The 26,695-nt window shown below is 51.5% G+C and overlaps 2 protein-coding genes and 1 long non-coding RNA gene across 3 annotated transcripts in view; 2 read left to right on the plus strand and 1 right to left on the minus strand.

Annotated features, from left to right (window-relative positions):
• The window catches only part of LOC146349206 (uncharacterized), a 178,027-nt gene that overhangs the window by 101,192 nt on the left and 50,140 nt on the right, over window positions 1-26,695 (minus strand). The gene's annotated exons all lie outside the window — the stretch shown is intronic.
• LOC146349212 (olfactory receptor 52P1-like) lies at window positions 4,885-5,989 on the plus strand. Its single transcript, XM_084841895.1, has one exon. The coding sequence runs from the start codon at window positions 5,033-5,035 to the stop codon at window positions 5,987-5,989; it is 957 nt and encodes a 318-aa protein (XP_084698021.1). The 5' UTR covers window positions 4,885-5,032.
• On the plus strand, window positions 25,091-26,059 carry LOC146349213 (olfactory receptor 52K1-like). Its single transcript, XM_084841896.1, has one exon. The coding sequence runs from the start codon at window positions 25,091-25,093 to the stop codon at window positions 26,057-26,059; it is 969 nt and encodes a 322-aa protein (XP_084698022.1).

The raw sequence follows: 26,695 nt of genomic DNA on the forward strand, positions 1-26,695 counted from the left end.
GCACTGTGGAATTCACTACTGTAAGATGTGGTGATGGCCACCATCTGGAGGGCTTTGGAAGGGGGTTGGACAAATTCCTGGAGAAGAAGCCTGTCCACGGCTGCTAGTCCTGCAGCTTATGTGCTACCTCCCGTATCAGGGGCAGCATACCTCTGAATCACCAGTTGCTGGGGAACACAGCCGGGGAGTGCCGTAACGGCGTTCCTGTCCTGCTTGTGGGCTCCCTGTTGGGTACCTGGCTGGCCCTGTGGCAACAGAATACCGGTGTGGGTATCCACTGGGGAAGCGGGTGAGGCAGAAGCCACCTTGCAACCCCCTCTGAGCATGTCTAGCGAAGGGCAGGCCTGGCTATGCCCTGAGCTGGAAGAGGGGCCCTGCCTGCCTCTGCCCAAGACGCTTCCGCCTGGAGATGCTGAGGGATCCCTCCTGGACCACTAGCCCCAAGGCCCACGATTCTGGGACTGTGACCCCGACAAGCCCAGCGGGGCTCCTTTCCCTGCCCCAGGTCCTAAAGCCCAGAGCAGCGAGTCCAGAGAAACCCCTTTCACCATAAAGTTGCATCAGGGCGCTCAACACTTGCTTTTAAGGTTTGTAATCTCCTTTCCCAAACTGCTCTGCTCTGGTGACCAACCTGCTTAATTCGAAGACACCACCCCGTTTGATGCTCCCCTTCCTCTAGGACGGAACAGTGGAGGGTAGGTGAAAAAGCTGCTTCCTTCAGACAACCAAACAAAGAACAGAACAAAAAACCCTGCTCATGAGGCTGGGGGAGCCAGGGATGCTCGAACTCCCTGGAATTCTCCAAACTTCACTGCCAGGCTCCGTTCGGCTCGCTCCCGCTCTTGTTCGCAAGCCGTTTTTCACTTGGCTCAAGTGGGGAAAGTGACGCATTTTTCAAAAGTGGCGCATTTAGAGAATGGGGTGCATTTTTCAAGTTGTGCATTTTTCAAGTGCAGATTTTGCGCACATGAATGCAAGTTCAGGGATTGCGAACATTTTCGGGGAACAAGTGCTCCGATCTGACTTCGGGGATCTGAGCAGAGCGGGCGTTTTCGAATGATGTGCGGTCTGAAGCGAAATTCTCTGGCTGCTCCTACGCGGCTCCCGGGGGGGCGGGTGGCACCTGGTCGGATTCAAAGGAGGCCAGCAAAAGGCGGCCTGGCTGTGGCCACCGGCTTGGGTGTGCAGTTGTTGTTCAGTCGTTAAGTCGTGTCCGACTCTTCGTGACCCCATGGACCATAGCACGCCAGGCTGGCCATACGTCCCGTTTTAAACGGGACAGTACCGTTTTTTCATATTTCCCAACCGTCCCGTCGTTTTAATATAAATGTCGGTTTTGTCCCGTTTTTAATTCTTTGTAAAAACCTGAACGCGTTTATCATAAGGCTCTATGCTAATCAATGCGTGCAGTAACACTACTAGTGTGACGAAAGAGGAAGCTCCATTTACTTTATCCAGTCCGGGCCGGGCTTGAGCTCGCTGCGATCAGACGCCGCCCCCCGCTTGTCTGCAGTGGCGGGGAATTCGAGAGGCGTCGCTAAGCCCCATTCAGCGTGCGGGAGCCAGGAGGGGGAGTCTCACTGTCATTTCGACCATCATTCCGGCCACAGAGATTCTTCCTGCCCCACATTCAGTTTGATCCGGACTTTTCAGACTCATATTTCGGTTCAACAGGCTGTTAGCTATTCTTTTTATTACAGCGGAACTCTCCTGTGGGACATTAGCATATACTGGCTTGTGATAACAGTCGGGGTGCCCATTCCTTTTTTCTTTCTTTTTGGGGTATGTCTGTGATTTTTTGCAGTCTGGCCACTGCAGTGTGGTGCGCCATACAGATTTGTTTACTGCTCATGTGACATTTTATGTCACATGAGCATATAAATACTATAAAGTATTTTATAGGTGTATATTTATGAGTGTTTTGTGTGTGTGTATGCAATAAATTAGTGTTATTCCTTTGCGCCCCTTTCCACGTCCTTTTGCAGTGAGTTTAGGTTGTTTTTCATGAATACGGAATATTACATAACCCCATCCCGTTTTTGTCATCCCAATATCCCGTTTTTGTCTCAAGGAAATATGGCCAGCCTCGTGTGGAAGCACCGCCACCCCCATCCCGCAGGACGCGGGGAGAGCGGGGGCTTTTGCTCCGTCCCCTGGCAAGCTGGAGTTCCAAAGCGGTGTGTCTTTGATCTCGCACACAGCACTTTCCCCACCCACCGCCCTCGAAGGAGCTCTTCGCTGCTGCTGGCCTGGGCCACTTGGAGCTGGAGCGGCCACTGACAAAACGCACAGCAGCCCAGTACGGTGTGGCGCTTGTCTGGAGGGTTCCTGGGGCTGAGCCAAAGTTTCTCGCGTGACATTTTCCTGAGATTTTCCTTTTCTTGGTGCCCCCTCCCCCAAAGGCCACTTTGCCAAATCATTCTCCGGACATTCTTCGAATGGGGGGGCATTTCTCCGCACCAAGGGGCCAGAACGGCGCCAGGTCCACAGCATTGTGGGGGTGCCGATTTGTGGCAGCTCAGCTGCTGCTGCTGCTGCTATTTGCAGGAGAGCAAAAGAACAAACAAAACCAGCGCGGGGGGGGGAGCTGCCCCAGTACAGCCACTGCTAATGGGCGTCCCGCCCTGCGAAACGGTGGGGAATTGCTCCTCCTCCCCCTAGAGAGGTTCAGTGAAATCTCCACCCTGCCCCCACCCCCCCGCGCACCCCCCCGCCACCATTTCTCTGTCCACAAATACAGGCGGAGAATTTCAGAGGCCATCTGCACATGGCTCTGTTTCTAGGGAGCAACCAGCAGAGCTCAGCTGAACCCCTTGTGCATTCTCAGCTCCGGGGCCTTTCCTGCCTATTCTTCCATTCCCACTGATGCTCACAGGAGAAACTCAGGGGTCATTAAAAATCCCTGGCCACCACCTTGACCATGCCTTCCTTTCCCTGAGCCTATAAAACGAAGGCACCGAATCCCACACTTTCAGGTGTGCCAGGGCACCTGTGAGCCAGACTCCGAGGTGTTCCTGGACCAGACATGGCCATTCCCTTGGAGGACTCAAGGCTGCCTCGCCAGCTGATGCGGACATACGGACTGAGCAACCGAACAGGTATGTCTGTGTCCCCATCGGTCGCGTCTGACTGCACCTCTGTCCTGCACACATCCTGCAGCCGGAGAGGGGAAAGGACGCAGTGTGCGTGCTGCGGCAGTGTGGGGAGGCCCAGCCACAGTTTCCCCACCGCAGGAGGGCAGAATTGCTTGCACTGACGGGCTGTTTGGGTGCAGCTGGGCTGGGCAGGGCTGAGAGGCTCCACAGTTCAGATATCCAAGATGGCAACCTGCAACAAATGGGTGAACTTTTGGGCTCCGAATGGAAGACGCTGGAGACCAAGCACAGAGACGCCGCAGCTGAAGTGGGGGCCTCCCACCAGACCCTGGCTGGCTTGGGGGCAGGAGGCTGCACCCTTGCCCTGATCCAGCGGGTGGCTGATCTCTAGGGGTGCACGAAAGCCACTTACCTGGTCTCGCAGCTTTTCGCGGTGGGGGGGAGGCGCTTCGCTGCTCTCCCCCCGAAGTTCAGGCCGGGTGGGGGAGGTTTCCTGCCTCGCCCGGCCGAAATTCAGGCAGGGGAGGAGGCGCCTCGCCTTGCCTGGCCGCGAAATTAAAAGTTTAAAAAAAAACACACCCCCGTGATAGGCTACGTGACGATTAACGTAGCCTATCACGGCTAGATCTGCAAAGTCAGCCGTGATAGGCTACGTCAATCGTCACGTAGCCTATCACGGGTGACTTTTTTAAAAAAAGAAAAGCGCGTACGCAAATGGCGGCCCCCATAGGGAGCCGCCATTCGCGTTCCTTATTTGGTCGCTGCAGTCTACGTAAAGATTTATGTAGACTACAGCGAAAATAAGGGCAACGCCGTATTATAGCTCCTCTATACTCACAGTGGTCTCAGTCCTCCGAGGGCCAGTCCGTATGTAGCCAAAACAGCTCCACCCATGCACAGGGGGAGGCGTCAGCCAGCTTGGGGAACTCCGCGACGCACAACAAAATCCCGGGGAGACTCCGTAAAAGTCTGATGAGAACTGACCGTGGTTAGTGGACACCGTGGGAGGGAGGGGATGGAGTGGCCCAGAAGGGAGCCTAGCTGGCTGGCCGGGAGCCTGGGATTTTGCTGCCGCTTTGGCTCCTGCTTCCTAACGTTTGACCTTGATCCCTCCGCAATTGCGGCACAGTCCAGCCCCACCCTTGTCCTCTCTTCTTTTCTGCAGGGGTGTACTGCAGAACGGGACTCCTGAGGATGTTGGCCTGGCCCTAATCTCCTCCTGCTGCTCCCCCTCCTGATGAACTTCATTTTTTCCCTCCCAAGAAAAGAATCACGCTGAGAAGATTTATTGTTAAAAAATCTCACCTTGAGGAATGTGGGCACGGGGGCAAGAAGAAGCAGAGCATTCTCGAGAGGGGGCTTGGAACCCTGCTTGGGTGCAGCGTGAGAAGCCCCTGTTTTTCTCATGAGGAGCTGATTCGGGACCCGCTGAGAGTGCCGCCGCACTGTTCGTTTGCTTCCACGACAGCTTTCCTCTCGGTCCCGCTCTATGAGGTGCATCACGGGCATTTCCAAGGAACATGAAGCTGGCTCTGCATGGGGAGCAGAGAGCCACTGCGCAAGGGCGGAGCACCTTTAAAGCACTGGGACAATCTGCAGCACCACAGAAGAAGTGGGGTGGGTTGGCTTGGCTTGGCAGCCTCCACAGTCATCTCTCCAAGCCAATGCAGGGCACTGCAAGTGAATCCAGGACAAAGAAGAACATGACGCGATTAGGACTTAGGATTCTGCAACAGGCAGCTTGACAACAGCCGAGGAAAGGCGAGGAGCGTGAGTGACCAAGGGGGAACCTATGAGAGCAAGCCAGAGGGAGAGACATCTGCGGGATCGAATGTGAGCAGCCCTTCCTCGGAAAGGTGGCGCTTTGATCCAGGGCAGTGTCTTTTTCCTGCATGTACATAATATGGGCCCCGTTGTGTTGTTTTTGACACCTTGTCATGCCAACCGCCTCCAACGTGAGCAGCCGAGTCTCCCCTTCCGCCTTCGTTCTTCTGGGTCTTCCAGGCATGGAGAGCATACAGGTCTGGATCTCCATCCCCTTCTGCTTCATCTACGTGATGGCACTATTGGGCAACGCCACGCTGCTCTGGACCATTGGGACAGACTCCAGCCTGCACAAGCCCATGTATCTCTTTCTCTCCATGCTGGCTTTAACGGACATGGCCTTGCCCACTTGCATCCTTCCCAAGATGCTGAGCATCTTTTGGATGGGTGCCCAAGAGGTCACCTTTGCTGGCTGCCTGGTGCAGATGTTCATGATCCATGCACTCTGTGTGGTAGAGTCAGGGACGCTCACCGCCATGGCGTATGACCGATATGTGGCCATCCGCTCCCCGCTTAGCTACACATCTCTGCTGACTGCAAACACTGTGGCCAGGATTGGAGCTGCCATTGCTGTCCGCGCCTTCGTAACCGTCCTGCCTTTCCCTTTCCTGGTGAAGAGGCTGCTGTTTTGTCACTCTCGACTTATCTCCCACTCATACTGCGAACATATGGCAGTCGTGAAACTAGCATGTGGGGATACCACACCCAACAACCTCTACGGGCTGACCTTATCCCTTGTCATCATCGGTGGTGACCTGGCCTTCATCTTCATCTCCTATGGGCTGATCCTACATGCTGTGTTCCGGTTGCCCTATCTGGAGGCACGGCAGAAAGCCCTGGGCACCTGTGGGGCCCATGTGGGCGTCATAGTCATCCTTTACACTCCAGGCCTGTTCTCTTTCCTCACCCACCGCTTTGGCCACAACATCCCTCATCGTATTCACATCTTCTTAGCTAACTTCTATTTGGTGGTTCCAGCCATGCTCAACCCCCTTGTATATGGAGCCAAGACCAAGGAGATCCGCCACCGGGTGCTGAGGGCACTGGGCCAGAGAAAAAGCATGGCCTAGGCTCCTAAGACAGAACTGCAGGCACATAGGCTGGACTGCTGATGAGCTGAACATTTCTTTCATGTTTTTTTTTTTAACAATTCATATTCAGTTTGATGGAAAAGAAATCTCTTTCAAGAATATTTCAAAGGAAAAAGAAAATTTTGGAGGAAAGATTGAGGGTACGTTGCAAGGATATTGCAACCCCATCTCTCCTGGGGATGAGGACCTTTCGAGAAAGCCCGGGCTCTCTCAACCCCCACGATGTCTTCGGCAGAGTTGTCCTGCCAACATGGGAAGGCGGCGAGACCGCTCTCCCTGCACCTGACAGCTGCTGGACCATGAGAAACACGGCACACCGCCCTGGAAGGCAAAGGGGGAGAAGATGAGGCAACGAGGCTAGAGAGAGCATGTGGACCCCCCCCCCCCAGGTCTGTTGTGAGCCTCCAGAGAAATTGTGAGGCTCCCTGGGAGGGCCTAATGATGTCTTTCTGAGTGAAAAGACTTCACTTTTCAAATGAAAATCCAGCTGCCGGGTGTTTGGTGGGCAGCCTCCCTTGCCAGCTCCATGGGGTAACTGCTCCCAGGGGGCTGTTCAGATCAGGCAGCACAGGCCAGGGGGGCTGCGGAGCAGTGTGCTGGGGAGATGCGTCCTTGATGCTGGAAGAGGGAATGCAGCCCCTTGGCCACCTTAGTGATACCTGCCCGGAGAGCTTGGCTCTGGGGCGGGACGGAGATGATATTGATGACGATGGCAATGGCGATGAGGATGTCAAACAATGCCAAAGGGGATTTTAAGGCGCCTTGAGAATGAGGAAGGGAAATGGAAGCCTCTTTTGCCATCAGAAGAACACTTCCCAGAAGAAACTGGAGGACATCGCTTGGGTGGCACTCTCTGGACCGTGTCGCATGATATTAAAGATGAGATTGCTTTTGACCACGTGCAGATGGCTTTCCCCGGCTCTGCTGAGTAACCACAACCTGTCCCTACATCTTGTGGGTTGTGGGAAAGAGACTGTGGGGTGGGAGGTGGGTTGCAAGCAACACTCAGCCCCAGCATCCCCCAGAAAAGCGGGGAGGGGGAATGTTGTTGCCCTCAGGAGTTCTGGAACTTCAAGTAACACAAGTGCAAGAGATGTTCTGATGGCCACTAACACAGGCAGCTTTGAAGAGAAAAATAGGCATGCTCATGGAGGAGGAAGAGAGGTCTATTAGGAGCCCTTGGTCCTGTTGTCTGGATGGAATCTCCATGTTAAGGCCAAGCGTAAATAACAGATGCTGGGGACAAATTTTAGGGGAGGTAGGGCTGCTGCCTTCATATTTCTAGGGGTGCACGAAAGTCACTTACCTGGTCTCGCAGCTTTTCGCGGTGGGGGGAGGCGCTTCGCTGCTCTCCCCCCGAAGTTCAGGCCGGGGGGGAGAGGCTTCCCGCCTCGCCCAGCTGAAATTCAGGCGGGGGGGAGGCTTCCCGCCTCGCCCGGCCGAAATTCAGGCCGGGGAGGAGGCGCCTCGCCTCGCCCGGCCGTGAAATTAAAAGTTTAAAAAAAAAAAAACGCCCCCGTGATAGGCTACGTGACGATTAACGTAGCCTATCATGGCTAGATCTGCAAAGTCAGCCGTGATAGGCTACGTTAATCGTCACGTAGCCTATCACGGGTGACTTTAAAAAAAAAAAAAGCGCGTACGCAAATGGCGGCCCCCATAGGGAGCCGCCATTCGCGTTCCTTATTTGGTCGCTGTAGTCTACGTAAAGATTTCTACGTAAAGAAATAGCGTTGCCCTTATTTTCGCCGTAGTCTACATAATCTTTACGTAGACTACAGCGACCAAATAAGGAACGTGAATGGCGGCTCCCTATGGGGGCCGCCATTATCCGTACGCGCTTTTTAAAAAATTTTTTTAAAGTCACCCGTGATAGGCTACGTGACAATTTATGTAGCCTATCACGGCTGACTTTGCAAATCTAGCTGTGATAGGCTACGTTAATCGTCACGTAGCCTATCACGGGGGCGTGTTTTTTTTTTCTTTTATTGGAATGGCGGCGGCGGCAGCCGGTCGAAAGACCGGCTGCCGCTCCCGCCCCAGAAGAAGACCCGACGAACCGCCGGCTGGACCCGCCGCCGGGAGGGACATTCGGGAATGGTAAGTCCCGTCCCGGGGGGGGGGTGCGGGGGGTGGGGGGGTGCGGAGAATTTCTCCCCGAAACTTGTTCGGGGGGCTGAACACGTTGGCGCTCGGCCCCCCGAAGTGTGAGCATTCAGGAGACGTTTGCCCGGCTGCTTATCAGTCCTCCTACAGTTTTTAAGTTGCCGTCATCTTTGGAAGTGGTGGAATACAAGCAAACCAACAAATGAGAACATTGTTTCTGCTCTAAAACTTGGGATGTTATGCCGAAGAGGATGTACCTCCGAGGATTTATGCATCCCCCGAAGCACAGCTCCCACGTACTGTCTCTTCCTTTGCTTGGCCCTCCCACGAGTCCGTCCTGCAGCACCATAGCCCGTTCCCAAAGGATGGGATAACGGATGAGCGCGGTGGACATGCCTCCAGTGGAGGGAGAACCTGCCCTTCCTCTTTGGGGTGGAGGGAAGACCAAGGCGGGGTATGTGCCCCGGGGGAGCCCTATGCCGTGGGCCACACGTGTGAGGGGTGCTGCACGTGCGAACTCGCCCAGAGCTGCTTCTGTCACCATCCCTGCCGTTCCACATCCCACCCCAACCCCATTTCTTCCTTCTCTGCTCAGCGGAGTCACTGGAAACCTACTTTCAACCACTCCCCAGTGAGGAGGAGCGGGGGGAGAAGCGGGCAGGCTTCCTGTCTTGGGTGAAAGCGATCCTTCAAGAGATGTCCCTTTGCCAACTTGCGTCATGGTGTTGCAGAACCCAGAGTCAGAGAGACCACGGAGTGAAGGAAAAAGAGATTCTTTATTTAACGTGCGGGCTTAAGGCTGGAATCATTTCCAAAGAGCCAGAAGCCCCGATTTACATTAGCACATTGGTTTTATAGACATTGTGACACATATGAAATGGCTCCTCCTCCCCCTCCCGCGTGGGGTTGCAGTCCTCAACATTTCTTCTCCTAGCACCTTTGTTTATAATACAAGAACTGGGTTATAGGGTAGCCGTGATAAGCAGAGAACAGAAGAGAACAGCAGAGAACAAGATATACAATTGTATGACCTTTGACAAGATAAGGCATTCCTGTGTCTCGTCAGCTTACAACAATATATTTAAGGGAGAAAGAGCTCAGCAAGAACATGAAGCATGAGACTGCATGAGGCTACTTAGTCTGACCCCCGATATGGCTGCTACATTCCCCCCTTAAATGCATAATTTCATTACAATTATAGCATTTTTGATAGCCATACAAAGCTTTTTGTGACATACATATTACTTAGCCTCTTGTTGGGCTATTAGAGCGTAGAGGGCAGCAGTTTTACTAGCTGAGACATAACCCAGATTGGTTAAACAGCGCATAAGACAAGGAACGCAGAGACTTAACAGAACTTTTATGAACAACACTGGTAGAATTAGGATGAACAATGCTTCAAGCCAGCGAAGATCTGGAAGCCAAGGGGTCAACTAATTGAGCTAATTGTTTTGTCTTATTGTTTTGTTAGCTACTATATTGTGCAGCTTGTTGATCTGTTCATCTACAGCATTGCCATTATCAGTTAAGTTAAAACAACAGAGCTTTTGGTGTGTCTCACAACTTAAATGATGAAGAAGGAAGAGGTAATCTATACCAGCTCTATTTTCTAGAACTGCACCTCTTAGATCACGCAACTCTTTATTTAACAATGACAATGCTCGTGAGGTGGCATTTATGCTTTTGGCTAAGCTGCAAGCTAACCAGTTGATCTTTAGACCATTAGCCAAGGCTAAACCTGGAACCCCAACCAGTGACATTGCTAAGGCCAATTTTTCTGAGTCAGAATATAACTGCACGTGACTATTACAATTTTTAGTTAGTTGGAGTGCTCGAGGCTGCCGTCGACGGATTTTCTCAGGCCACAGGGGAAGAATTGGCACCAGTTCAATTGGCGGCTGAGGCAACATGGGTGGTTATTAGACAAGTTGGCAGGAATGAATGACCAAATGCGGGAACCACATGTTTAAAACTATGAGGCAAAAGTATGTGGGCATCATTAAAAGATATGTTTTGAATTTTATTACAGTGGAAGGGGGCCAGGGATAGCTTTATATTTTCTGGAAAATTTTTTGACAATTAAGCATTCGTGCACACGTAGCATTTGTTTCAGCAACGATGGGGGTGCGTAGAGTGAACTCTGTAGGGGGTAGGATCTTTGCAACCACGCCCCAATTAGCATTTTGGGAATAAGTTAAACTTACACCATAAACTCTTAACATGGTATCTTTTTGAATTTTCCCAGGATGTCTACAGACAGGTATTAAGCAAGAGCTAATAAGCCTGTTTGCAGGTATACCTCTTGGCAAACAAAAATGTTTTACTCTCGTGGTGTTAGCCAGGTGAAGCCAGTAATTATCAGCAAATCACTGGGACAAACTTCTCCTTCCAGGGGCTGGCCCCCCTTTTTGCACCTTATTAAGGAGACACAATGCAACACTACTAACACTACAACACGCATGTTTGATCTTCTTTGGGATCTGACCGTACGCTGGGCAGCTGTTCACCTGGCAAGCTGCAGTAGGGTCTAGTCCCCTTCTTTAATTTTCCAGTTGCAGGTCTGACCGTACGCAGGGGGACAGTCTCCCGGTGTGTCCACAGTAAGGTCTAGCCTGAGTCTTCTTACTGCTTTTTCAGAATGATTTTTAAAGGATTTTCAGGATTTCTGTTTACAGTCTACTCTCCCCCTCTCGCTCTCTTGACTCGTGTCCAATGTATCCAGGGTTTAACTCCAGCTGCTTTCATAGCTGCGGGGGTGGAAAGTATGACAGTTTTCAGTCCTCTCCATCTGGGAGTCAAAGGGTTATTTTTCCCTCTTTAACTCATACTTTAACTCTTGGTTGGAAAGGATGAGCTTCTGTGATAGGAATGGCTTATTTTCTAAGACAAAGCGACGCTGGGCTTGAAGAACTTTGCCCAGTGTTTGGACTTCTTGTTTAAGGCTAACGTTTGCTTGCTCTTGATGCCGCTCCAGTGTCAATCATGAAGTCAAAGTCACGGCCCCTCTCAAGCTGTCTCCCTCTTCGCCCATTCTGGCCCCTTTGGTTTTCTCCTTTGTGTATTCGATTTATTTTATTTGGGCATTCATGCCACTAATGTCCATCTTGTCCACACTGGGCACACTGGTTCTTTTTTAAGAATCTTCTGCCTCTGCCGGGTCTTCTTCTTTTCTTCTTTCGTCCACGTCTTCTTGGGCCTCTGGGTCGAGGGGGGTGTACTGGCGATAGGCATCTGAAAGACGCTCCAAGTACGCTCTGGGGCCTCGGTGGCACCTTGCAGCACTTTAGATGCCTTGGTCATATTAACTGACTTCTTCATACCTGCTTTCATGGCTTTTAACAGCAGGGTTTGATACTGGGTGAGGCACTCTAGCCCCACTTGTGTTTTGGGATTCTAGCGAGGGGGGGATTTACTTACAAGGAGACTTTATTGGGTAACTTACAGCACACAGGCGTACTTAATGGCTGGACCAGACAGCTTCTCTGAACCACGAGCTATTGGGCTAAATGGGTTTTTATACCATACATGTTACCCATGAGGCAGCACAACACTAGCAAGCATTTCCAGCATAGGCTAGAAGTGTTTGGTTCTCAGGCACAGCTTCCTGTAAACAACTTCGCTTCCCAAAGTGCTTGATAACACTTTTATTCATTAGTATGGGAAGACAATTTTTTTCTCTTTCTTTTGCTTTCTTTTTCTTTGCTGATCTGCCTGTATTGCAGATCATGTTTCAAACTTTTTATATAAAACTTTCTGCTCCATGCACCAGCCTTGTCTCTTTATTTGGCTTTTTCAAGTTAAACTCACTTACTTAAACCTTTCTGCCTTACACTAGTCCCAATGACACACATTTGGGATAGGCTCTTCTTCTCTTTCTAGTTACATTTTCTTTATCTTAAAGAACTATTACTTTATTGTGGCTACTTTACCCCAGGTAATAAGCTCCAGGCACAATCAGCTGCTTTTAATTTATCCTGGGGGCAACTATGGCCACGCTTCTTTTTTATAATTTTTTTTCTTTTTTTTTGCCTCTTGCCTTTTCTTTCTTCTTTTTTTTTCTCTCTATCTGTCTTCTACTTTCTCTATTCCTTTTTTTTTTACTTGCTTTTGTCTTTTCTCTACTTGACTTTGTCTTTTCTCCTTGTCATCCATTGGGAACCACACTTAGTATCATTTGGAGTTGCAACTAACACTAATCTGCAAATATCACATATATTTTATGATATTTAAGAAATCATAAAATATATACGACAAACTTCTGCAATTTAACACAATGAATGGAAAACACTTCTTGCATGGTAAGGCATGATGGAGCAGATCCAGCAGTTATACTGCTCTTCTGGCTGGAAGCTCAGGGCCCATTAAAATCAAGGGACGGGCATACCCACACACGCAAAGAGTTCTAGGTCACCATTTTTGCATCGGCAACTCCATGCTGCATGAGTTCTGGCAGAAGGAAATCTAAAAGTCACAGATCAAACTCAGCCTGCTGTACACTGAGCTGACTACAAACACAGACACACGGTCCACAGCGATGAGAGTTCAAGTTTATCCAAAGCTTCACAGCACTGTCCATGGCAAGCCTTTGACAATTTAAAATTGTAGTCCATGTGCAGAGTGTCTCTAAAAAGCCCAGATGATGATGGAGGCAAACAGAGACGGCTCTGGGCAAAGAAGATGCGATGTTTCCAGCAAAGGCTCTCCACTTTTGCATCAGTTTAAAAAGGGAAAGTGTGGCCCTACACCCCTTCTGACAGACAAGGGCCTTTAACTTTTTAGCAAGGCCTCTGTCTAAACAGAGCGGCACAGCTCAGCTCTCTAGCCGTGACGCTTCAACCTGGGCAACTCCTCTGTAAATTTTATTTTACTTCTGTCAGGTTCTCACAGACATTTTAAAAACTTACTCTTTTTTTTTTCTTTTCTAACCTGGTACACGAAAGCACTGAAACACTGAGTGCCAAAACTCAGGACGCTGGGGGGTGATGGGCATCGCCTTATACTTGCATTTTTCAGGCAGCCATTAATCTTCTTCGGGGAGGCGGTGGGGTGATTTGCAGGACTTCAGAGGCAAGCTTCTCAGTTTGTTTGTATTTGTAAATCCCAAGCTTAAAACAGGACACGATGAGGTACAGGGCAGCCAAATTCTTGCTTTGGCACGGGCAACAAATAACTCGGGTCAGCTTTCTTCGCTGGGGTCTCAAACAGGAAAACAGTCTTAATTTAAAGTTGTAACATCACTGACAGCGTCAGCCAGCCAGCTACACAGATCTCATTGTTTTTCAAGACAGTTGCTCCAATTATCTTCTCTTTTTCTCAATCAGGTTGGGTCTCCCAGCTTACACAGTTTATTGCAGCTTTCAGGAGCATGGTAGTAGCGCGATTTTGGCTTGGCCAGGAACATGCTGTCTGGTTTCTCGGTCTCTTCAGCACACACACTCAGGCAGTGTAACACTGGACACTCAAATCAGTGAGATTTCTTCATTGCAGGGAATCCCACGGCAAAAGCTTAATGGTTACGCTCTTCAGAAATCATATAGCCGATGGTCAGTAGCTACAGGCTCTATGCAATTCTAACACAGTTCAAAGCTAAACACGGCTACCTTGACAGAGATCTTCAACGTGGTCTTTCCGCTTCATTCTGCTTTGGGACAGTCTTATGGCACACTTTCCACTCGAAGAGGGGTCTAGCCTGTGCTCTGGGGGCTGATTCTTCACCTTTATTTTCTATTTTGCCTTCATCTTCTGGGTCTTCATTTTCAGTTTCCGTTTCTTAGGGATTTCATCTCAATTAGGCGAGGTGATGATGTTGCACAACTCAGAACGTTGTGGGCAATTTTCCTGCCCCCCCCCCCCTCGGCGCGCTAGGCTAACAGCTACTTCTTCGGCCTCACACTCTCACGCTCCCACGCTTTGTTAAAAGCCAGACTGTCCCACAACATTTCTCTAATTAACAGCCTCAGATCTTGTTCTTTTTTTCCTCTCCGCTCGACCTTGAGCTTTTTACTGTTTTCTCTTTCTATTCTGAATTTTTTTAAAAAAAACTTTTTCCTTCTGTTTGACATACATCCCAAGGGGGTGCAAGGTTTGCTTCCCCCACCACCCATAGCCTCCCTCCTAAATTGAAGACAGACACAATTAGGGAATGGGGATTGGTCAGTGAGGAAGGGGTCTCACTGGCCGACACAAGAGGATTTTTCACACCACGCACTTTGCTACTGGCCTGGGCACCCGGACGGTCAACGGTATGCGTCAGAAACCGCAGTAGCCACTCACACAATCATCAATCTCTCCACTGCATCCATATGTCCCTGCCACCCACTTTTCCCACTTTTCACCAGAGCGGAAAGCGGCTTCCCCAGCTTCCTCCTGAGTACTGGCGTGCTGGGTACTGGCGCCCGCTCGGGGGTGTGATCAGGCCCCCCTTCTACCCGCAAGGAGTAGGTTCTTTTGTATACGTATACCACCAACACTGACCTTCTTCACGAGGCGGGGCCCTCTTTTTTTCTGCCCAGTGGCCTTTCTCCCTAAAGGCGGGGCCCTCTTTTTCCCATATACTTGCCTTTCTCCTGAAGGCTTCCAATGTGGGTTTCAACTCAATTGCAGCTGCGATACAGGCAGGGCTCAAGTTCCTTCCTCCGCTTCCCAAGGTTCTCTTGCCGCTCGCTGCCGTTTGGGCGATCCCGGTGCAGGCTTTCCCCCATTCCCTCGACAAAAAGGTCGGTGGCGCCAAGAAAGGGAGGCATGCGCCGAGCTCGTCTTCCCGGTGCGGCGATCAAGAGCAGGCAACTGCCACCTGTCTGGCTCAGAGCCTGCCACATCCGAGTCACGGCACCATTTATGTTGCAGAACCCAGAGTCAGAGAGACCACCGAGTGAAGGAAAAGGAGATTCTTTATTTAACGCGCGGGCTTAAGGCTGGAATCGTTTCCAAAGAGCCAGAAGCCCCGATTTACACCAGCACATTGGTTTTATAGACATTGTGACACATATGAAACGGCTCCTCCTCCCCCTCCCGCATGGGGTTGCAGTCCTCAACATTTCTCCTCCTAGCACCATTGTTTATAATACAAGAACTGGGTTATAGGGTAGCCGTGATAAGCAGAGAACAGAAGAGAACAGCAGAGAACAAGATATACAATTGTATGACCTTTGACAAGATAAGGCATTCCTGTGTCTCGTCAGCTTACAACAATATATTTAAGGGAGAAAGAGCTCAGCAAGAACATGAAGCATGAGACTGCATGAGGCTACTTAGTCTGACCCCCGATATGGCTGCTACAATGGCAGCAGCATCCTGGGCTGCAGGCCGAGGAGTGTGGTCCTATTCAGGCAGCCTCCCCCGCTTGGTGCCCTCCAGTGCCGGACCACAACTCTCAGAATCCCCCTGGGGGGCGCCAGGTGGGGGGGCTGTACTAAGCCATCATTTATGAGGCAGAGCTTCTCCTGGCACTGGGCGCTGTGCATGAGCGCCGTGTGTCTCTGAGGAACGAGGGCCAAGCCAAGGCAACCCTCTCTCGTGACCTCGGGCTGGATCCGTCCCCTTCCCAGATGGGGCCCAGCAAAAGCGTGGGAGAAAATGCCCCGGCAGGAGAACGGGCAGGCAAGCACTGGCAGCCTCCCGCCACCAGAAGACCCGCCGAGGCTTCTGGTGGGCTGTTCCGGCAGGACACAATGTGCTTCATGGAGTGTGGAGCCACAGGGCCAGCCGACAGCAGCTGCTGGGAATGGAGACGGTAAGCGGGGTCCAGAGTGGCCATATGCTAATGTCATTTGCACCCACCCTTCTTCTGAGGCGCTCAAGACGGTGTGCATGCTCTTCTTCCCACAGCAGCCCTCTGAGGCAGGGTGGGCTGAGCAAGAACAACAGGTAGCTTGCCCAGCGGCACCCCTCTCCCTCTGAACTCCTGCTTTAATTGTGCCCATCAGCTGGGGGCTTGCCAAAAGATGCAGCCGAGGCTGAATGTGCCCAGCTCCTCGTGAGCCCTGCTGGAGCACCACGGATCTTAAGCTGCACAGGTTTCCTTCAGGGGAGCTTTGAAGGTACCCTCCCTAAAGCTCCTAATGTGCCTTGCGTACACATTTGCAAAGCTCCTTTCGGCCGAATTTCGGCCGGGCAAGGCGGGAAGCCTCCCCCCCGGCCTGAATTTCGGCCAGGCGAGGCGGGAAGCCTCCCCCCCCGGCCTGAACTTCGGGGGGAGAGCAGCGAAGCACCTCCCCCCCACCGCGAAAAGCTGCGAGACCAGGTAAGTGGCTTTCGTGCACCCCTAGAGATCAGCCACCCGCTGGATCAGGGCAAGGGTGCAGCCTCCTGCCCCCAAGCCGGCCAGGGTCTGGTGGGAGGCCCCCACTTCAGCTGCGGCGTCTCTGTGCTTGGTCTCCAGCGTCTTCCATTCGGAGCCCAAAAGTTCACCCATTTGTTGCAGGTTGCCATCTTGGATATCTGAACTGTGGAGCCTCTCAGCCCTGCCCAGCCCAGCTGCACCCAAACAGCCCGTCAGTGCAAGCAATTCTGCCCTCCTGCGGTGGGGAAACTGTGGCTGGGCCTCCCCACACTGCCGCAGCACGCGCACTGCGTCCTTTCCCCTCTCCGGCTGCAGGATGTGTGCAGGACAGAGGTGCAGTCAGACGCGACCGATGGGGACACAGACATACCTGTTCGGTTGCTCAGTCCGTATGTCCGCATCAGCTGGCGAGGCAGCCTTGAGTCCTCCAAGGGAATGGCCATGTCTGGTCCAGGAACACCTCGGAGTCTGGCTCACAGGTGCCCTGGCACACCTGAAAGTGTGGGATTCGGTGCCTTCGTTTTATAGGCTCAGGGAAAGGAAGGCATGGTCAAGGTGGTGGCCAGGGATTTTTAATGACCCCTGAGTTTCTCCTGTGAGCATCAGTGGGAATGGAAGAATAGGCAGGAAAGGCCCCGGAGCTGAGAATGCACAAGGGGTTCAGCTGAGCTCTGCTGGTTGCTCCCTAGAAACAGAGCCATGTGCAGATGGCCTCTGAAATTCTCCGCCTGTATTTGTGGACAGAGAAATGGTGGCGGGGGGGTGCGCGGGGGGGTGGGGGCAGGGTGGAGATTTCACTGAACCTCTCTAGGGGGAGGAGGAGCAATTCCCCACCGTTTCGCAGGGCGGGACGCCCATTAGCAGTGGCTGTACTGGGGCAGCTCCCCCCCCCGCGCTGGTTTTGTTTGTTCTTTTGCTCTCCTGCAAATAGCAGCAGCAGCAGCAGCTGAGCTGCCACAAATCGGCACCCCCACAATGCTGTGGACCTGGCGCCGTTCTGGCCCCTTGGTGCGGAGAAATGCCCCCCCATTCGAAGAATGTCCGGAGAATGATTTGGCAAAGTGGCCTTTGGGGGAGGGGGCACCGAGAAAAGGAAAATCTCAGGAAAATGTCACGCGAGAAACTTTGGCTCAGCCCCAGGAACCCTCCAGACAAGCGCCACACCGTACTGGGCTGCTGTGCGTTTTGTCAGTGGCCGCTCCAGCTCCAAGTGGCCCAGGCCAGCAGCAGCGAAGAGCTCCTTCGAGGGCGGTGGGTGGGGAAAGTGCTGTGTGCGAGATCAAAGACACACCGCTTTGGAACTCCAGCTTGCCAGGGGATGGAGCAAAAGCCCCCGCTCTCCCCGCGTCCTGCGGGATGGGGGTGGCGGTGCTTCCACACGAGGCTGGCCATATTTCCTTGAGACAAAAACGGGATATTGGGATGACAAAAACGGGATGGGGTTATGTAATATTCCGTATTCATGAAAAACAACCTAAACTCACTGCAAAAGGACGTGGAAAGGGGCGCAAAGGAATAACACTAATTTATTGCATACACACACACAAAACACTCATAAATATACACCTATAAAATACTTATAAAATGTCACATGAGCAGTAAACAAATCTGTATGGCGCACCACACTGCAGTGGCCAGACTGCAAAAAATCACAGACATACCCCAAAAAGAAAGAAAAAAGGAATGGGCACCCCGACTGTTATCACAAGCCAGTATATGCTAATGTCCCACAGGAGAGTTCCGCTGTAATAAAAAGAATAGCTAACAGCCTGTTGAACCGAAATATGAGTCTGAAAAGTCCGGATCAAACTGAATGTGGGGCAGGAAGAATCTCTGTGGCTGGAATGATGGTCGAAATGACAGTGAGACTCCCCCTCCTGGCTCCCGCATGCTGAATGGGGCTTAGCGACGCCTCTCGAATTCCCCGCCACTGCAGACAAGCGGGGGGCGGCGTCTGATCGCAGCGAGCTCAAGCCCGGCCCGGACTGGATAAAGTAAATGGAGCTTCCTCTTTCGTCACACTAGTAGTGTTACTGCACGCATTGATTAGCATAGAGCCTTATGATAAACGCGTTCAGGTTTTTACAAAGAATTAAAAAAGGGACAAAACCGACATTTATATTAAAACGACGGGACGGTTGGGAAATATGAAAAAACGGTACTGTCCCGTTTAAAACGGGACGTATGGCCAGCCTGGCGTGCTATGGTCCATGGGGTCATGAAGAGTCGGACACGACTTAACGACTGAACAACAACTGCACACCCAAGCCGGTGGCCACAGCCAGGCCGCCTTTTGCTGGCCTCCTTTGAATCCGAACAGGTGCCACCTGCCCCCCCGGGAGCCGCGTAGGAGCAGCCAGAGAATTTCGCTTCAGACCGCACATCATTCGAAAACGCCCGCTCTGCTCAGATCCCCGAAGTCAGATCGGAGCACTTGTTCCCCGAAAATGTTCGCAATCCCTGAACTTGCATTCATGTGCGCAAAATCATGTGTGCAAAATACCTGCAAACGTATCATCGCGTCTTGAGTCATGGGAATGACGCTGATGATAGGATAAGGTTGGTGGGAGGAGGACATCCACAGCCCCAGGGCCATTCTTTCCGGACGGCGGTTCAGACTTCCCTGTTTCAAAAAGCTTTCTGTGGAAGGTCCAATGGTTGAGAGCGGGCAGCCCCACTTCTTCACATCCCCAAAGCCCTCTAAACTTGGTGGGCAAATGCTCTGGGCCAGAGAAGCTGCCTCACGTGGATCGGGAGGTGTATGCAGCCCAAGCCACGGAAATACGTTTTCAAGATTCATTCTGCTTTCCCAAGGCAGGTCTTAAAGGGGCAAGAGCTGAGAGGGTGGAAGTGGCGACAGATAGGGAGACTGGAAAGGGTGCTGAGCTGCTCGGAAGTTGTCAGTGGGTTTGGGGAGGCACTCAAACGATGGGAAAATCTTCACAGGGCAATTTCGGGGTTTTCTTTCTTTCTTCTTTTAAAAAACCCAAGCATTATGCACGTCAGCAGGGAGTAAGGGAGCTTGGGAAACAGAAGACGATGTTCATGTGCATCAACACGCAGAGCAGCTCACGGGAAAGAGGCTGAGAAGGGGGGTGGACGTGTCCTGCCCACTGAAAGAGGGCAAGTGGCCACGGCTGGCGGCGGCAGCGCATCAGAGCACCTGTGGCGGGAGAGCGGCGCGCGGCCCTTGCGGAAAGGTCTTCGCGACGCGGACCGCGCCCACCTGAAGCAACCGTTCCTGCGTCCAAAGGGGAGCACTCTCCGTTTTGGAAGAGCACTGCCACTGCCAAGAATAGGTGATTCTGAGGGGCCGAGGGGCCAGGAATAGCAGCCAGAGTGAGGGGAAGGTCTGGGTCATTTGCTGAAGCACCGCAGCTCTGGCCACCGAGAAACCCCATCCGGCCCCCATGAGGCCTGGACCACAGGCCTCCCAGACCTTCTAAACCTTCGAAGGCCTCAACTGCAGCCAGAATTTAAGGGCCATGGACTCACATTTTGAAGAACAACGTAGCACGGTGAGGTTTGCCCCCGCTGTCGCCTCTGCAGCACAGCGACCTTTTGTGATGAGGTTATGTGTTTCTGCAGCACGCACCATTCTGGTAACGTTTTTTTTATTGGATTCATTTCTGTAGGGAAACTAGCACAGACTGCAGACGTGAGGCTACATCCCCCAACTGGGGGTTGGGTCCAGGTTTAGTCGTTCTTAGAGTAGACCCATGGAAACCAATGGGACTTAAGTAGGTTGTGACTAGCTGAAGTCCCATTGTTTTCAGTGCATGTGCTCCATGCATGACTCAGTCTGGAGCCAACCTCTGTGTACAGACTGTGGTTAAAAAATAAAGATGGAAACGTTTATTCCGGGAACATTATAGTTACACAATCAATACAGCCACTTAATTTATTTATTTCGTGTCCAGATCAAACTTTGCTCTGCCAAAATGTAGCCACCGCCACAGCTTTGTCATTAGCTTGCTGTAGATCGTCAACAGTACAAGACTCCGGCAGTAATCGACACACCATCAGATGCGCTGGGTCTTGGGTTTCTCCACATTCACATGATGTATTGTCGTCAACCAGCAACCCCCACTTAAATAAATTCGTCTTACAACTTGGTACCCCCACCCTCATCCTATTCATTGTCCTCCAAACTATATAAGGGAGAGTATTTCCAGCAGCCATTTCTTCCTTCGTTAAAATACTCAAGTCGGTACGCTCATTCCTCCATTTATTTATCCGATTCTGTTCTTTGGTCCCCTCTAGGATATTAGTTCTTGACATAAAGCTCTTTCTAGATCTAAGTCAACCAATTGGGGGAATATAACCGCTCAAAGGGTGACGAGAGTCAGTTTCTTGCTTAGTTCTTTCAGCATCTGCTTCTACTTCCCTTCTAATCTTAGGTGGGGCAATGCAAACAAGAGAATATAGTTTATTAACGGGCATCAATTTGAGGCACCCTGTCACTATGCGCATTGCCTCCTTCACAGCAATATCTACTTGCTTCACATGTGCCGATGCGTTCCATACTGGTGCCGCATATTCAGCAGTAGAGACACTCAGAGCCATAGCTGATGCTCATAACGTAGCTGGCTGGGCTCCCCATGTATAGTTTGTCAATCATCGGATAGTGTTATTCCTAGCACATACTTTAGCCTTAGTATTCAGGCAATGTTGCTTAAAAGAAAGCATTCTATCCAACGTAACACCCAAGTATTTAGGTGTTGGGCAATGTTGTAATCTATTCCCTCTCCACGTAATATCCAGTTCAACTCCTGCATCTTGATTACAAAGATGAAAGGCACATACTAGAGTTTTACTTGGATTTGGTTTTAAGTGATTATTATCATAATATCGCTCCAGTTTGTCTAAAGCCCGTGATAATTTTACAGCACACTCATCGAAACTCGGTTCTTGTACGGCCATCGCTGTGTCATCCGCATATATGAACATTCGCGTATTGGCCGGGGCAGGTTGATCGTTAGTATATATATTGCATAAAATTGGAGAGAGTACGCTGCCTTGTGGTAATCCATTCTTTGGCTTCCTCCATCTACTGTTCTTACCATTCAGAGTCACATTGAACCTTCTATTTTGAAGGAAACTCCCTATAACCCTGGTGAGCTTATGGTCTCCAGTAAAGTTGTCTATCTTGCGCAGCAATTTTCTATGATTGGCCGTATCGTATGCTGCTGTAAGGTCAATGAACACCACTCCGGTGATTAGTTTTCTTTCATATCCATCCTCTACGTGTTGTGTCAGATTCAATATTTGTCCACAACATGACCTTCCTGGTCTAAAACCAGCTTGCTCATTCATGATCTTTTCATCAAGCGTCTCTGCCACTTGATTAAGAATCATTCGCTCCAACACCTTGTAAAGATGACAGAGGAGTGATACTGGTTGATAGTTCTTTGGATCAGTTGGTTCCTTTCCTGGCTTCAACAAAGCTACCACACTAGCCTGTCTTCAAAGCCTCGGAATCTTAAGTTCAGTAATACAGGTGTTCATCATTTGCCGGAGCCACTCCAAGGTATTAGGTCCAAACTGTTTTATCTGTTCTGCCCTTAAATCATCAATGCCCGCAGCTTTGTTTTGCTTCAGGCTCTTTATGGCTCCTTCTAATTCAAGTATTGTAAAAGGGACACTGAGGAATCCATCCTTTTGCTCTTCCACTCTGATAGCCGGTTCTCGTTCTTTTTTCCCTTGAATTTTCCCATTTTTCAGGAGTTGACTAGGTATTTGGTCTGCTTTTGCATTGGTTTTGTTTTGTGGAGGTTTGGTTGGATCCCCTTGTGATTTGTTTCACAAGGTCAATGAATTGATCGTATTTCTCTGGACGCGGGGGAATTCTCCCTACATCTTTGTCCAGTTATTCTCGGAAGTTTATCCAGTTAGCTTTCTTAAAATTGAATCGTCTACAAAAGGGACCTCTTGTGGTCTCACTACGGTGTTAACCACACACCCAATAGATCTATGTTGAGTACGAGGGATCGGGACGTCAACAAATTTCATACATTGTGCTGCCATTTTCCTGCTCACAAAGATGTTATCTGGGATATATCCCCTCTTCCATCTGCCGCTGTTGAAGGATGTGGGCAGCTTCAGGTCATGTATAAGTTGGAAATCATTGGCATCTGCCATGCTTCAAGTTGTGCCCCGTCTTCATTAGTCTGGGTATATCCCCAATGCTTCACTATGACAACTGAAATCACCCATAATAAAATGTATCTGATCATACATAAAATTATCAGGTTCATTAAAAACAAAGGTAGCTTCTGGTGGCTTATACATCGAAGTAACTGAGATTTTGGGAGGTCGAATAGTAAGGTAAAAGGTAAAAGGTAAAGGTGTCCCTGCCAGTCATGTCCAACTCTACGGGCTGGTGCTCATCTCCGTTTCTAAGCCGAAGAGCCAGCGCTGTCCGAAGACGCTTCTGTGGCCATGTGGCCAGCATGACTGAACACCAAGGTGCACGGAACGCTGTTACCTTTCCCGCTGAGGCGGTACCTATTTATCTACTTGCAATTTCTTGCTTTCGAACTGCTAGGTTGGCAGGAGCTGGGACTGAAGACGGGAGCTCACTCCATCACGCAGCACTCGGGTCTTGAACTGCTGTCCTGCTGACCTTGCGGTCTGCAGTTCAGTGTCTCAACCACTAAGCCACCACAGCCCCTATAAAGGAAAGGTTCCTCCTGTGCAAGCACCGGGTCATTAATGACCCCTAGAGGGACGCTGCTTATGCTGCCGTTTTCCTGGCAGAATATAGCGGGGTGGTTGGCCATTGCCTTTCCCAGTCGTGACCACCTTTCCCCCAGCAAGCTGGGTACTTATTTTACCGACCTTGGAAGGATGGAGGGCTGAGTTGACCTGAGCCGGCTACCCGAGACCCAGCTTCCGCTGGGATCGAGTCAGGTCGTGGGGAGAGTTTCGGTTGCAATACTGCCGCCTACCACTCTGCGCCACATGAGGCTGTAGTATGTTATTCATTTCTGTCAGTGCCGTTGATATTATATTAGGGATGTCAGAGAATTCCGCCACGGATCTTGGTGAGGCCGAATGCCAGTGCATTCGGCCCCCCGAACTCCGTGGTGGAATGGTCTGCCCCCCCAACCCCTCCGTGGATCCCCCCCGGGACAAGACTCACCTGGGGCAGACCTTCCGGGTGGTGGTGGCTCTGGCAGCAGCTCCAGCGGCGGTAGCGGTGGCGGCGGCCGGTCTTCCGACCGGTTGTCGCCACCTCCATTTCCAGGCTTGCCTTGTGTAAAAAAAAAAAGACGTGATAGGTTACGTAAATCTTTACGTAGCCTATCACGGCTGGGTGGGTAAAAACAGCAACAACCAATGCGTACGCAAATGGCGGCGGCTAGGCCGCCGCCATTTGCGTTCCTTCTTTTTACCGTCTTAATCTACGTAAATATTTACGTAGACTATGACGGCGAAAATCAAGGGGAATGCAAATAGCGTAGCGAGTGCTATTTGCGTCCTCTTCTGATTCACCGTTTTAGCCTACGTAAAGATTACGTAGGCTAAAACGGGGAATCAAAAAGGGATGCAAATAGCGCTCGCTACACTATTTGCGTTCCCCTTGATTTTCTCCGTCATAGTCTACGTAAATATTTACGTAGATTAAGACGGTAAAAAGAAGGAACGCAAATGGCGGCGGCCTAGCCGCCGTCATTTGCGTACGCGGTTGTTTTGTTTTGTTTTTTTTACCGAGAGACCTCCATGGCTGGAAATCCGGCTGCGGACGGCTCTGGCCTGGCCAGGCCGGGCCTGGCCGGCTGCTCCACGGAGCTGCTGCGGAGCACAGCTGGCCGTTCGAGGATTCCGGGGGGAGGAATGGAACGCCTCCCCGCCAGCCAGGATTCCGGGGGGAGAGACGGAATGCCTCCCCCCCACCATCAACACAATCCGCGAACAGGTAAGTCACTTTCATATAATCCCTATATTATATGAAGCCCAGGCCATGTAAAATGTACGCTCCCATACAGCCACTTAATGGGCAGTGCTTACTGCCAGGGCTTGAACCCATGGGGAGTCCTCCTGGACCTGAATACATCAGGCATGAATTGGCCCGAGGGGAGAGGTATCAGAAAGCCTGCTAAAGAAAACTCCTGCACCAACAGCAGTTGGCCAGAATGGGTCACATGTGTAGCAGCTCCCCGCTGTGGCGGCCCGGCCACATATCCCAGCCCAAGGGGAAAGTGTGGCAGCTCGGCCACGACCTGCTCCGGCGCTTCCGCACCTGCTGGGAGGTGTCGGGACGACCCACGGCCTGAAGGGGGCACCAGCACAGTGAGGGGAAAGCTGGTGAGCGCAGCGGGGAAGCAGATTGCAGGGAAGCCGCCGAACCAGGGGGGAGAGGGAGCCTGTCCCTGGACCCAGCCAGAAACAGCTGTACAGATAAATGTAGGAAGGACAGGTCTGTCAGCCATGTGGGCCGAACGGGGTGGGTTTACAGCATGCCCCTGGATATCGGGTGCAAGGGGAAAGCGATATGGGGTCGAGGCAGAGTGCAATTCTAAATGTTCTCCCCACACTTCTTGCTCACAGAATTTATGCCTTTGATGCCACAAGGACAAGTGGGACTCGCCCGCAGCTAATTACCAGGCATTATCGCCCAGCAACAGCTCATGGTCCCACCCAGTGTATGTTGACTGTGGAAGGAAAGACCATTTGATGTAGACCTCGAAATGAAAGCTCTCCGTGGAGATAATGCCTCTGCTCCCAATCACACCCTCGCTGGCCCCTCAGCCTTCTTCCTCGCTGGTATCCCTGGACTGGAACACGTCCACATCTGGATCTCCATCCCTTTCTGCTCCGTGTTCACCATCTCCCTTCTGGGCAATGGCACCCTGCTCTACGTGATCAAGACAGACGTGAGCCTCCACAAACCCATGTTCTTCTTCCTCTCCATGCTGGCCTCCATTGATCTGGTCTTATCTCTCACCACCATGCCCAAAACACTGAGCATCTTCTGGTTCAGGGCCAGGGAGATCAGCTTGACCGCCTGCCTCATCCAGATGTTTTTCCTCCACTCCTTCTCCATCATGGAGTCTGCTGTGCTCTTGGCCATGGCCTTTGACCGCTATGTGGCCATCTGTCACCCTCTGAGGTACACCACCATCCTGACCAGTTCACTGATAGTCAAGATTGGGCTGGTTGCCTTCATGCGGGCTGCTGTCCTGATGCTCCCACTGCCCTTCCTGCTTAGGAGGCTGCCCTACTGCCGCTCCCACGTCATCGCCCACTGCTACTGTGAGCACATGGCCGTGGTGAGACTGGCCTGCGCTAACACACAATTCAATAGTATCTATGGGATAATTGTTGCTTTCCTTGTTGTGGTGCTTGACTTGAGCTTAATTGGCTTGTCCTACGCCAAGATTGTAGGAACTGTCCTCAGTTTGGCTTCCAAAGAGGAGCAGCTCAAAGCCTTTGGCACGTGCATCTCTCACTTATGCGCCATATTAGTTCTCTACACTCCTGTAGTTCTCTCATCAATAATGCATAGATTTGGTCACCATGTTGTTCCCTGCATACACATCCTGTTGGCCAACTTCTACCTCCTCTTTCCTCCCATGATGAACCCTATCATCTATGGGGTGAAAACAAAGCAGATTCGAGAAAGAGCCCTCCACCTATTCCACCGGAAGAGCTTCTGAAAGGCAGCCATGCATGCGGAGTGATCCTGAGGTGCTCCTTCATAATAATTATCGTACGTATGGGTGGTTGCTTCACACGCATGGCTGGCGGTAGCTATCACTACTAGGGATGTACGAAAACAAAAGGTCACTTACCTTTTCGCAGCTTTGATTCACGGTGGGGGGAGGTGCTCTGTCCCTCCCCCGGAATCCTCCCTGGCCAGCTCTGCTCCACAGCGGCTCCACAGAGCCGCCGGCCAGGGCCGTCGGCAGCCAGAGTTCCAGCCATGGCCGGCTGCTGCGGCCGCAAATGGCCGCCATTTGCATGGCTGTCTTTACCGTGGTGGCCATCATTTGCGTGGCTGCCTTTACCATGATAAGCTACGTAAATATTTACGTAGCCTATCACGGAAAGAGCAGCGGCGCAAACGGCGTAGCAGCCACCGTTTGTGCCCCTGCCCTTTGCCATGATAGGCTATGTAAATACTTATGTAGCCTATCATGGCAGCCTGGCAGGATGCAAATGGCGGCCGCTACGGTGGCCACCATTTGCAGCCGCTGCAGCAAGCCGAGAGACCAGCTGCCGCCACCGCTGCCAGAGCTGCTGCCGGAGCCGCTGCCGGCGGAATATCCCCTCCAGGTAAGCTTCGTCCCGGG

The sequence above is a fragment of the Heloderma suspectum genome, chromosome 3, assembly GCF_057233095.1.
Source record: "Heloderma suspectum isolate Gila_16-S chromosome 3, 16-S_ref, whole genome shotgun sequence".
Taxonomy (NCBI): domain Eukaryota; kingdom Metazoa; phylum Chordata; class Lepidosauria; order Squamata; family Helodermatidae; genus Heloderma; species Heloderma suspectum.